This window comes from Vanessa cardui, chromosome 28 (assembly GCF_905220365.1).
Source record: "Vanessa cardui chromosome 28, ilVanCard2.1, whole genome shotgun sequence".
NCBI classification, from domain to species: Eukaryota; Metazoa; Arthropoda; class Insecta; order Lepidoptera; family Nymphalidae; genus Vanessa; species Vanessa cardui.
Window position 1 is genome coordinate 3,248,533 of NC_061150.1, and position 12,400 is coordinate 3,260,932.

Genomic DNA, 12,400 nt, shown 5'->3' on the forward strand with positions numbered 1-12,400 from the left:
ATTTCGATCCCTTTTATTTATTATTATTTACTTTTTTTTATTTGTTGATGCCTTTGGTTTTTATTTGAAATAAACCATTAACCTTCATCGTATATCATAAAATTGCAAATGTCAAAAAAAACACAAAAAAAAAATAATATTTCCAATAAAATAATAATTACTCTTCTACAATATCCTGCTATAGATTTCAATTATTCTGTATTAGCGTCAATAAATCGAATCATCAAATTAAAAAAAAAATAAACTATTGTCATTAAAATTTTACTTTTTATTACAAAAGCGATAAAAACATCATAAAAAAAAGGTTGGTAAAAACATCAATAAAATACTTATATTAAAAATCGTTACTTACGTTTTTACTTTTCGATAATAAGGGCGTGACAAGAAAATGTGAAATTTTCTTGGTTATCCCGCTTCTGACCTAAAGGGGTCTTAGGTCAGTCAATTAAACTCTGCAATTACTTTCACTATTTTAATATATATTAACACTTATAACACTTTATGGTTGTGTCCTCGTTGAGCGCTTAAACCCGAGTGCCTGTCGTTATCCAGTCGTTCTCATCTATCATTGAGTCGTCGCTTGTGATTGGTGAACGCTTCTGATTGGCTATTGCAAATTTAGTCAAATTAACATCCAATAATCGAAATATTAATTGATCGGATAAAAATACTTACAAGAAAAACGTTTTACATATTATGAGAAATACATAACAATTTTTACAATTAACTGATTGGACAACAATGCAATACATAACAATACACAACTATTTTAACAAGTATATCTATCAAAACCTTACAGTTAAAAACATCCCGATGAGAGTGGAGTCTCTAGCTCGAAGGTTATTCACTGATTTGCTAATAATATGCCCAATGCCGAGATGGTCTAGAACGTCGATAATTGCGGTCAAACCCAAGCAACCACTGAATTTGTCTCGTGATCGGCGGTGAAGGAAAACATCGTGAATCGTCTGCATGTTTCTAATTTCAATGAAGTTCGGCATTATGTGTGTATGCAAAGCAATCTGCGGTGGAGCAACCTTGTGCTATATGCTTCAAAACGTTTCTTTAAAGGAAAAAGAAGCTTTAGCCCAGTAGCGGTTAATTAACAGGCTGTTAACGATGTATGACCGATTACCACTTAGAGCAACTTAGAAATCCAGAATACCAAAAGTCCTATTAAAATCAATCACAGAAGGAACAACTCACGCACAATAAATCATAATTGGTTAATTATTTTCTTCTGCATGACCTGGGGTTTTGACGAATGTCAAGATCTACCTAATGAACGCGTGAACGTCAGTTTAAACATTTGTTTATTACTGTTATAAAAGTGTTTGACAGATATTGATTGAAACAATCAGAATTGCCAACTGAAAAAAAAACAATCGGAAATCATTATTGGGAACGAAAAGATAAAATTCAAATTCTAGTTAAAATCATGTCAATAAATATTTGACATTACATGACATTACTGCAGTTACTCGTCGTACTATGTCGTTACTCATTAACGACATATCCGGATAGAGATTGGACTCGCTCGAACAGGCTCCACTCGAATATATCGCTATTTCTCCTCTGAATTAAATCGACAATGTTTTTGACAAAATACTTTGTTTTTTTTTTTTTACTGTACTTATAAGAATTACGAATACAAATTCGAGGAACCTCTCTCGTCTTTTATTTCTACATTTTTTTTTTAATCTCATTTATATAGTGATTGATTTTGTTCGTTTTATTTATATTGTCAGCCAAAAAATATACCTTTTATAATTTTTAAAATGTATTATAATTTAGAATATTAATTTATACTTCGAACCAATAAAATAATTACCTACTTCATGTATTTTTTGTATTTATATTTTATTTAAGTATCTGTGGAAAAGAAATGTTTAGTTTTGGCGGGCTTTTAGTAAGAATACCTATTACATTACTTGTGTGAAAAAATAAAATGTCGTGTGTTCGACAAAGATAAATAAATATTAATCAAAAATCGATGTACCTACCTAATATCCGTTCAGTATAACATTTTAATAATAAAATTATGCAATTTCAACAACCGAAAGAAAATAAATCTTACAATAGTCAGATATTATAGTGACATATTACAAAATAATCGATTCGATTCAATCGCTTTACGTTTAAAAAAACCTACTTATGTCGTTTGTTGTATTGGTTTGTTAAAATGTAGTGCTCATTTGTTTATAAATACATTTGTATACGAATATCGTAATGTTTAAGTTTTCGGTTTGACTCGCAGCCAACGTCCATACCACGTTGAATACACCGGTTCTCGTCCGATCACCGAAGTTAAGCAACGTCGGGCGCGTTCAGTACTTGGATGGGTGACCGCCTGGGAACACCGCGTGTCGTTGGCCTTTTTGCTTTTTCTTTTTATTTCTCGTACTCGTAACAAATTTATTATTGCTATATTTTTTTTTTTTAATTTGTTCTAAATAATCTTTGAAATAATTACAAATATTTTCATAGATGATTTGCATTATGTTGTCGTATTTAAAGACAATGAGCGTCGAGTAATCGTCATTTTTGTGTTTTCAGATATAAACGCGAATATGTCATCAGATTTTGATTTTAAGATATTATGTGTGTACGATATTATATGTTTGTTACATTGACGTAGCTACTTATTGCTTAATTCAGTTTCATCGATAGATATAGCGATTCAAACAAAATCCAACATTCGATAACAATTATTTTATTTATTATTTACAAAATAAACACACATCACGTACTCTGGTGACGTGAGACATATCGATGACTACAAATATGAATATCGTGAACTCTATCGAAGATGTAAATAGGTAAATACGTGTATTCATATCGATCGATCATACAGCGAGTCCGTACGCTCGAACGCATCGATTTCAGGAACTTCGAGTACTACAATGATCGCTTGATCGCTTCTACCGAAGACGTCCGAGGGATACATACGCCTTCGTTGCGTGTCGATCAGCCTCTCCCACAGAACCTAATACATATATCATCTCAATTTTTCAAAACATTAGTGACGCTTCCATCTTCAAAAATGGAAATGACACGAGAACGCTTCGGCATTTCGAATGTTTCAGTCGTGAGCGACTCGTTCCGGACGATACGAGTTAGTATGTCGTGCGAGAGAAGCTGGTCCGCAGTGCCGCAGAGCGAGGAGAGCCTATCCCGAGTGTCGACCCCGGGCGCCGCGTCACTGCGGCTGCGGCTGCGGCTGCGGCTGCTCCCCCAGCAGCAGGCGCGTGGGTCGCCGGCCGGGCCGCTGGGGGGGCACCGACACGGCGTGCTGTCTCTCCAGGTGCCGCTTCCAGTGACAGCGACGAGAAAATCGCGCGAGACAATGATCGCATTTGAACCTGGAATCATCACGATCACGATCACGCTGAGCATAGACATCATCACATCGCGTCACACGTGGCGTACCGCGCGTACCGTTTGACGTGGTCGTGCGCGTCGAGGTGCCGGCGCAGCTTGGTGCGGTCGTGGAAGCGCCGCTCGCAGCGCGCGCACGCGTAGCGCTGGTCGGGCGGGCGGTGCGCGCGGCGCTCGTGCGAGCGCAGGTTGGACGTCGTGTGGAAGCGCGCCGCGCACGAGGCGCACGCGTACTTCTTCGCTCCTGCGCGAGACGGACGCCCCCTCGCTTACTGGCTATTGCCATTGCTATCGCTATTGCTATCGCTAATGCTGTTACAATTCGTCATTGCGGTTCTTGTCATTCTTGTCTAGGTACAGCAGTATGAGTTATGACGCTATATCTCCTCTGAATTAAATCGACAATGTTATCGACGAATTTTTTTTTTTTTTTTTTCAATATTTTTATTTTACTGTATAAGAATTACGAATACAAATTCGAGGAACCTCTCTCGTCTTTTATTTCTACTTTTTTTTTTTTAATATCATTTATATAGTGATTGATTTTGTTCGTTTTATTTATATTGTCAGCCAAAAAATATAACAATTTGTAAAATGTATTATAATTTAGAATATTAATTTATATTTCGAACCAATAAAATAATTACCTACTACATGTATTTTTTGTATTTATATTTTATTTATCTGTGGAAAAGAAATGATTAGTTTTGGCGGGCTTTTAGTAAGAATACCTATTACATTACTTAGTGAAAAAATAAAATGTCGTGTGTGTTGACAACGATAAATAAATATTAATCACAAATCAATGTACCTACCTAATATCCGTTCAGTGTAACATTTTAATAATAAAATTATGCAATTTCAACTACCGAAAGCAGATTTCTTACAATAGTGAGGTATTAAGTATAGTGATATATTTCAAAATAATCGATTCGATTCAGTCGCTTTACGTTTAAAAAGAAGCTACTTATGTCGTTTGTTGTATTGGTTTTTTTAAAATGTAGTGCTCATTTATTTATAAATATACGAATATCGTAATGTTTAAGTTTTCGGTTTGACTCGCAGCCAACGTCCATACCACGTTGAATACACCGGTTCTCGTCCGATCACCGAAGTTAAGCAACGTCGGGCGCGTTCAGTACTTGGATGGGTGACCGCCTGGGAACACCGCGTGTCGTTGGCCTTTTTGCTTTTTCTTTTTATTTCTCGTACTCGTAACAAATTTATTATTGCTATTTTTTTTTGAGTTTTTTTTTTTAATTTTTCTAAGTAATCTTTGAAATATGTAATTACAAACATTTTCATAGATGATTTTGCATTATGTTGTCGTATTTGAAGACAAAGAGCGTCGAGTAATCGTCATTTTTGTGTTTTCAGATACAAACGCGAATATGTATTAAGGTACTTGCGGGTAACAAGGGCCACCTTATTTAAAACCAAGATATTAAGAATAATAATGAATAGAAAATAAAACGCTATTTATCAAATTATTATTCATTTCTTTATTATTTGAAAAAGTACAGTCAACACGGTTACGTTAACATAATATCAAGTACAAAGTCGTTTTTAAAAAAGCTTTCAGTGGCCCTATTTATACTTATGTAGTTTATTAAGGGCCATTTTCTAAATATCCAGAATAACCAAATAACAAAAAATAAACTATAATTACAAATTACAAAAACAATTTTTGACTTTTAAGAAAGAAAAACATATTTAAATTCACTTTCATAACAAATAAAAACAACACATGGACCTTATTAAACCTAAGTAACAAATTTTCACTTCGAAAATGTGTTTTAAACATTAAATTGAAAAGAATTATAATAATTACGAACACCTCTTACATCTCTATATATATCGACACTATAAATTAGAAAAAGAAATATGTTTATCAAACATAAGTGGCCCTTATTGGACTCACGTAATTTGTACTTTATAATAATAACGATATTACTTACTGATTTGAGTCTAAAGGAACTAAATTGAATATCACAATTCGTAAAAATAGTAATGTACGCCTAACAAGGCTTATTTTTACGATAATATATAATAAAAAATAACTAAATTGAAAAATCTAAGGTTGTCAAGTCTTATTTGAGATCAAGTTAAGTTTCTCAGTCTTCTAATTGCACATTGGACAAGCAAAATCCGTATCTTCTTTAGTAAGTCCCACGCATGCTTCATGAAACCACTTTTGGCATAATGGACACTGTCGCATATCTTCTAATCTTTCTGTATTACATGCATAACAGTACCATCTATCATTAGTATCAATTTCATCTCTACTTAATTTGCTTTTCTTCTTTGATTCTTTCACTTTTTTTCCTTTTTCGCACCTTCTAGAACGATCCTTAATGTTTACTTTTCGCCGGTGACCCTCCTTCAGATTTGATTTCCGTTGCTTCTCTATATCAGTATCACTTATATTTCTTTCTCTTTTCTTATTCTTCTCTTTATGAGTTTGCCTTTCTTCAAATAAATTTTTAGTAACAATCTGAGCTTTGTAATTAATTGCTTTACGTTTTGGGTTTTGTTTGACAATGGCAAAGTTTGGTGTTGGTATGAGCTCTTGAAATGATTTCTTTCTCTCTTGTAACTTTCTTAGTGGTACATCATCTTCAGAATTTTCGTCACTTGTGACAGGTCTTAAGCTCTTCGTAGCTTTTACATGCCTAGCAGTTATCTGCTTGATGGGAGTGCGATCTTGCTTAGTTGCAGAATTTTCATTTTCATTGTCTGTTGAACTCGAGTATATGCCGAAGAAAGACTTCGTGCCGGGTTCATTGAGCATTTTCGTCAATTCAACACTAGAAGAGTCTGTATCAGAGCTATAAATAACTGGTCTTCTTATTTCAGTATTAGTATTGTGATTCCCTGGATCAGGTGAGTCAGAATCAGTTGTACTGTAGGACACTAATCTTTTCTTGACTCCGATAATTTCTATATGTGGCTGAGACAAATCCGGTTGCAGTAAGGATGGAGAGCTAGGACTTTGATTCTCACATAAAGTGGCATCTGAATCAGAACTATCAGGCTGAGGTCTTAGTTTTGTGTGACTTTTATTAATACCTGATGGACCTGGAATTGGTGAATCGCATCGGGGGATAACATTTTCCTGTTGACAATGCCTCTCAGTAAGAACAGAAGGAGCATAGGCTTCTGATGGTATCGCCTCTGGATAGAACGGATACAAACCAGTAGATTTAAAGCCGTTTACTATGATATCATGCGTCATGCACTTCGACCAAACCCTGCTGAATATTGAATTGAAACGGGCTTTTGTAATTTTTTTTTCAGGATGTTGATACGTAAATGTTAAAACCTCTTCGTCCCAATGATGCTCAAACGATTTGTTCACGCTTTTATCTAGAGGCTGAAGTTCATGAGTAGTGTTTGAAGGCAAACAATACAGTATAATATTTTCCTTGTCTGCCGCATCAACAATGCTGTAATCTAAATGGCACGAAGCACCATCGAAAATGAGCAAACATTGACCATCCGATTTAAACTTACCCAGGTGATGGATGAAGTCAACAAATAGTGACGTAGTCATGCTTCCTTTTGGTGCCATTTTTACCAACGATCCTGAAGGCAAATTGTCGTTGTACTCGGGCTTCATCCTTTTCCCCTTAAATAGTATCATTGGGGGAATTGCGTTACCCAATGCATTTACACAAGCGGCTATCGTAACGTTTTCGGCATGTTCTTGTGCCACCATGTGCACTCTTTTTGACCCTTTTTGAGCTAAAACCAAAGGTTGATTGTGGATTGTCAGTCTGCAGCCTTTTTCGTCCATATTGTAAAGGCGCTGTGGATTATTAGCAATATCTAGCTGTTCGTAAATTTTTTTGTACTCTTGAAAGTGTTGCATGACAATTGCTTTGTTAAGTTTTTGTGCTCTTCCGGGATTTAATATTTGAACTTTGCGCTTTGATATCTCAGTATGTCTTTTTAAAAATAGTTTGAGCCAATCTTTGCCAGCTCGCTTCGTAGATTTATTGAAATTATTCGGAATATTATTTGATTCGCAAAAAACAAAGGCTTGGTGGCGTAACAATTTAGGCGTTAAAGGAAATCCTATGGATGCTAGTCGCTTAATCCTTGAAGCTAGATCATTTTCTTGCTGTTTCGTCATAATTGTGCGACGTCCTATCTGTTTCTCCACTTTGCCTGATTTCAGATGGTTTACCAATGTTCTTCTGGGTATAGAGTAATGTTTAGCAGCAGCACGTTGAGACATGACTCCGTCTTTGACAGCAGCCATAGCTGCCTCCAGCTGTTGAAGTGTCCATAGACCCCGATTTCTTTTAATGGAATGTTCCATTATTGAAACCTACAAAAATAAACGACATACATAAAGCTCATGCCAATAGTCTAGCCTCACGACACAAAGCAAAAAAAAAATGAAAAAGCCATGGCCACTCCTATCGCATTCAAGGAAAAATGCAGCAGATGATATAAGTTAATTAAACTTCTGAAAAATAAAAAATATCAGAAAAAGCCTAATAATACCAATTTATTACTATCCCCCAGGGTCAATCTTCCAAATATTACTTTTTTAATGATAGAAATTAGGACTTTGATATAAGGTAATACAAATAACACATAATAATTTACAAGTATAAAAAGATATGAAAATTAATTCAATAAGTTTAATAAGGGCCGGCCCTCGTAAGCCGCCTAGAATGTGGCTCTAATTAGACTCTTTGGCTTATTTTTTAGCAAAACAGATAAAAACACATAATAGTAAAAAAAACATTTAAGCCTTACCTTCAACAGAAGCTATATCTTCTAAATTTTACATACAAATTCCAAACCTAACTAAAAACAAACATTTAATGCATATTTTATATAATTTCTAACGAAAGAATTTTATAATAATACAACACGCACGAACACACTCGATAGTCGCAGACCTACTGTCAAGATGGCGCGTGGCGCATTGTCATGCGATACGCAGGCTAGCTTTTCTATTGGTCGTTTACATGTGTGCGTGTCTAGAAATGGATAAAACGGTTTTTTAGGATAATTTTCGACACGTGGCCCTTGTTAGACGGTGGCCCTTGTTACCCGCAAGTACCTTAGTTATTATTGTAATTTTAATTTTGTCGTCAGATTTTGATTTTAACATATTATGTGTGTACGATATTATATGTTTGTTACATTGACGTACCTACTTATTGCTTAATTCAGTTTCATCGATAGATATAGCGATTCAAACAAAATCCAACATTCGATAACAATTATTTTATTTATTATTTACAAAATAAATACACATCACGTACTCTGGTGACGTGAGACATATCGATAACTACAAATATGAATATCGTGAACTCTATCGAAGATGTAAATAGGTAAATACGTGTATTCATATCGATCGATCATACAGCGAGTCCGTACGCTCGAACGCATCGATTTCAGGAACTTCGAGTACTACAATGATCGCTTGATCGCTTCTACCGAAGACGTCCGAGGGATACATACGCCTTCGTTGCGTGTCGATCAGCCTCTCCCACAGAACCTAATACATATATCATCTCAATTTTTCAAAACATTAGTGACGCTTCCATCTTCAAAAATGGAAATGACACGAGAACGCTTCGGCATTTCGAATGTTTCAGTCGTGAGCGACTCGTTCCGGACTGGTCCGCAGTGCCGCAGAGCGAGGAGAGCCTATCCCGAGTGTCGACCCCGGGCGCCGCGTCACTGCGGCTGCGGCTGCGGCCTGCGGCTGCTCCCCCAGCAGCAGGCGCGTGGGGTCGCCGGCCGGGCCGCTGGGGGGGCACCGACACGGCCGTGCTGTCTCTCCAGGTGCCGCTTCCAGTGACAGCGACGAGAAAATCGCGCGAGAACAATGATCGCATTTGAACCTGGAATCATCACGATCACGATTCACGCTGAGCATAGAACATCATCACATCGCGTCACACGTGGCGTACCGCGCGTACCGTTTGACGTGGTCGTGCGCGTCGAGGTGCCGGCGCAGCTTGGTGCGGTCGTGGAAGCGCCGCTTCGCAGCGCGCGCACGCGTAGCGCTGGTCGGGCGGGCGGTGCGCGCGGCGCCTCGTGCGAGGCGCAGGTTGGGGACGTCGTGTGGAAGCGCGCCGCGCACGAGGCGCACGCGTACTTCTTCGCTCCTGCGCGAGACGGGACGCCCCCTCGCTTACTGGGCTATTGCCATTGCTATCGCTATTGCTATCGCTAATGCTGTTACAATTCGTCATTGCGGTTCTTGTCATTCTTGTCTAGGTACAGCAGTATGAGTTATGACGCTATATCTCCTCTGAATTAAATCGACAATGTTATCGACGAATTTTTTTTTTTTTTTTTTATATTTTTTTATTTTACTGTATAAGAATTACGAATACAAATTCGAGGAACCTCTCTCGTCTTTTATTTCTACTTTTTTTTTTTTAATATCATTTATATAGTGATTGATTTTGTTCGTTTATATTTATATTGTCAGCCAAAAAATATAACAATTTGTAAAATGTATTATAATTTAGAATATTAATTTATATTTCGAACCAATAAAATAATTACCTACTACATGTATTTTTTGTATTTATATTTTATTTATCTGTGGAAAAGAAAATGATTAGTTTTGGCGGGCTTTTAGTAAGAATACCTATTACATTACTTAGTGAAAAAATAAAATGTCGTGTGTGTTGACAACGATAAAATAAATATTAATCACAAATCAATGTACCTACCTAATATCCGTTCAGTGTAAACATTTTAATAATAAAATTATGCAATTTCAACTACCGAAAGCAGATTTCTTACAATAGTGAGGTATTAAGTTATAGTGATATATTTCAAAATAATCGATTCGATTCAGTCGCTTTACGTTTAAAAAGAAGCTACTTATGTCGTTTGTTTGTATTGTTTTTTTTAAAATGTAGTGCTCATTTATTTATAAATATACGGAATATCGTAATGTTTAAGTTTTCGGTTTGACTCGCAAGCCAACGTCCATACCACGTTGAATACACCGGTTCTCGTCCGATCACCGAAGTTAAGCAACGTCGGGCGCGTTCAGTACTTGGATGGGTGGACCGCCTGGGGAACACCGCGTGGTCGTTGGCCTTTTTGCTTTTTTCTTTTTATTTCTCGTACTCGTAACAAATTTATTATTGCTATTTTTTTTTGAGTTTTTTTTTTTTAATTTTTTCTAAGTAATCTTTGAAATATGTAATTACAAACATTTTCATAGATGATTTTGCATTATGTTGTCGTATTTGAAGACAAAGAGCGTCGAGTAATCGTCATTTTTTGTGTTTTCAGATACAAACGCGAATATGTATTAGTTATTATTGTAATTTTAATTTTGTCGTCAGATTTTGATTTTTAACATATTATGTGTGTACGATATTATATGTTTGTTACATTGACGTACCTACTTATTGCTTAATTCAGTTTCATCGATAGATATAGCGATTCAAACAAAATCCAACATTCGATAACAATTATTTTATTTATTATTTACAAAATAAACACACATCACGTACTCTGGTGACGTGAGACATATCGATAACTACAAATATGAATATCGTGAACTCTATCGAAGATGTAAATAGGTAAATACGTGTATTCATATCGATCGATCATACAGCGAGTCCGTACGCTCGAACGCATCGATTTCAGGAACTTCGAGTACTACAATGATCGCTTGATCGCTTCTACCGAAGACGTCCGAGGGATACATACGCCTTCGTTGCGTGTCGATCAGCCTCTCCCACAGAACCTAATACATATATCATCTCAATTTTTCAAAACATTAGTGACGCTTCCATCTTCAAAAATGGAAATGACACGAGAACGCTTCGGCATTTCGAATGTTTCAGTCGTGAGCGACTCGTTCCGGACGATACGAGTTAGTATGTCGTGCGAGAGAAGCTGGTCCGCAGTGCCGCAGAGCGAGGAGAGCCTATCCCGAGTGTCGACCCCGGGCGCCGCGTCACTGCGGCTGCGGCTGCGGCTGCGGCTGCTCCCCCAGCAGCAGGCGCGTGGGTCGCCGGCCGGGCCGCTGGGGGGGGCACCGACACGGCGTGCTGTCTCTCCAGGTGCCGCTTCCAGTGACAGCGACGAGAAAATCGCGCGAGACAATGATCGCATTTGAACCTGGAATCATCACGATCACGATCACGCTGAGCATAGACATCATCACATCGCGTCACACGTGGCGTACCGCGCGTACCGTTTGACGTGGTCGTGCGCGTCGAGGTGCCGGCGCAGCTTGGTGCGGTCGTGGAAGCGCCGCTCGCAGCGCGCGCACGCGTAGCGCTGGTCGGGCGGGCGGTGCGCGCGGCGCTCGTGCGAGCGCAGGTTGGACGTCGTGTGGAAGCGCGCCGCGCACGAGGCGCACGCGTACTTCTTCGCTCCTGCGCGAGACGGACGCCCCCTCGCTTACTGGCTATTGCCATTGCTATCGCTATTGCTATCGCTAATGCTGTTACAATTCGTCATTGCGGTTCTTGTCATTCTTGTCTAGGTACAGCAGTATGAGTTATGACGCTATATCTCCTCTGAATTAAATCGACAATGTTATCGACGAATTTTTTTTTTTTTTTTTTCAATATTTTTATTTTACTGTATAAGAATTACGAATACAAATTCGAGGAACCTCTCTCGTCTTTTATTTCTACTTTTTTTTTTTTAATATCATTTATATAGTGATTGATTTTGTTCGTTTTATTTATATTGTCAGCCAAAAAATATAACAATTTGTAAAATGTATTATAATTTAGAATATTAATTTATATTTCGAACCAATAAAATAATTACCTACTACATGTATTTTTTGTATTTATATTTTATTTATCTGTGGAAAAGAAATGATTAGTTTTGGCGGGCTTTTAGTAAGAATACCTATTACATTACTTAGTGAAAAAATAAAATGTCGTGTGTGTTGACAACGATAAATAAATATTAATCACAAATCAATGTACCTACCTAATATCCGTTCAGTGTAACATTTTAATAATAAAATTATGCAATTTCAACTACCGAAAGCAGATTT

General features: G+C 37.3%; 3 protein-coding genes, 2 non-coding genes and 1 pseudogene across 5 annotated transcripts; 3 read left to right on the forward strand and 3 right to left on the reverse strand.

Annotated features, from left to right (window-relative positions):
- The first annotated feature begins 2,256 nt into the window (after window positions 1-2,256).
- LOC124541777 lies at window positions 2,257-2,375 on the forward strand. The gene has a single exon (XR_006967273.1). It is a non-coding gene; the product is annotated as a 5S ribosomal RNA (ribosomal RNA).
- A 309-nt stretch (window positions 2,376-2,684) lies between these two features.
- LOC124541649 (salivary glue protein Sgs-3-like) lies at window positions 2,685-3,679 on the reverse strand. The gene is made up of 2 exons (XM_047119576.1): window positions 3,439-3,679; window positions 2,685-3,362 (listed from the first exon to the last, which is right to left on the reverse strand). The coding sequence occupies exons 1-2, from the start codon at window positions 3,662-3,664 to the stop codon at window positions 3,004-3,006; spliced, it is 585 nt and encodes a 194-aa protein (XP_046975532.1). The 5' UTR covers window positions 3,665-3,679; the 3' UTR covers window positions 2,685-3,003.
- A 763-nt stretch (window positions 3,680-4,442) lies between these two features.
- LOC124541789 lies at window positions 4,443-4,561 on the forward strand. Its single transcript, XR_006967284.1, has one exon. It is a non-coding gene; the product is annotated as a 5S ribosomal RNA (ribosomal RNA).
- Window positions 4,562-4,905: 344 nt separating this feature from the next.
- On the reverse strand, window positions 4,906-7,738 carry LOC124541759. The gene has a single exon (XM_047119706.1). It carries the CDS (start codon window positions 7,700-7,702, stop codon window positions 5,501-5,503), a length of 2,202 nt encoding a protein of 733 aa, XP_046975662.1. The 5' UTR covers window positions 7,703-7,738; the 3' UTR covers window positions 4,906-5,500.
- Window positions 7,739-10,345: 2,607 nt separating this feature from the next.
- On the forward strand, window positions 10,346-10,467 carry LOC124541797 (annotated as a pseudogene).
- A 427-nt stretch (window positions 10,468-10,894) lies between these two features.
- On the reverse strand, window positions 10,895-11,823 carry LOC124541652. The gene is made up of 2 exons (XM_047119579.1): window positions 11,579-11,823; window positions 10,895-11,502 (listed from the first exon to the last, which is right to left on the reverse strand). Exons 1-2 carry the CDS (start codon window positions 11,802-11,804, stop codon window positions 11,339-11,341), a joined length of 390 nt encoding a protein of 129 aa, XP_046975535.1. The 5' UTR covers window positions 11,805-11,823; the 3' UTR covers window positions 10,895-11,338.
- Between the last annotated feature and the right edge of the window lie 577 nt (window positions 11,824-12,400).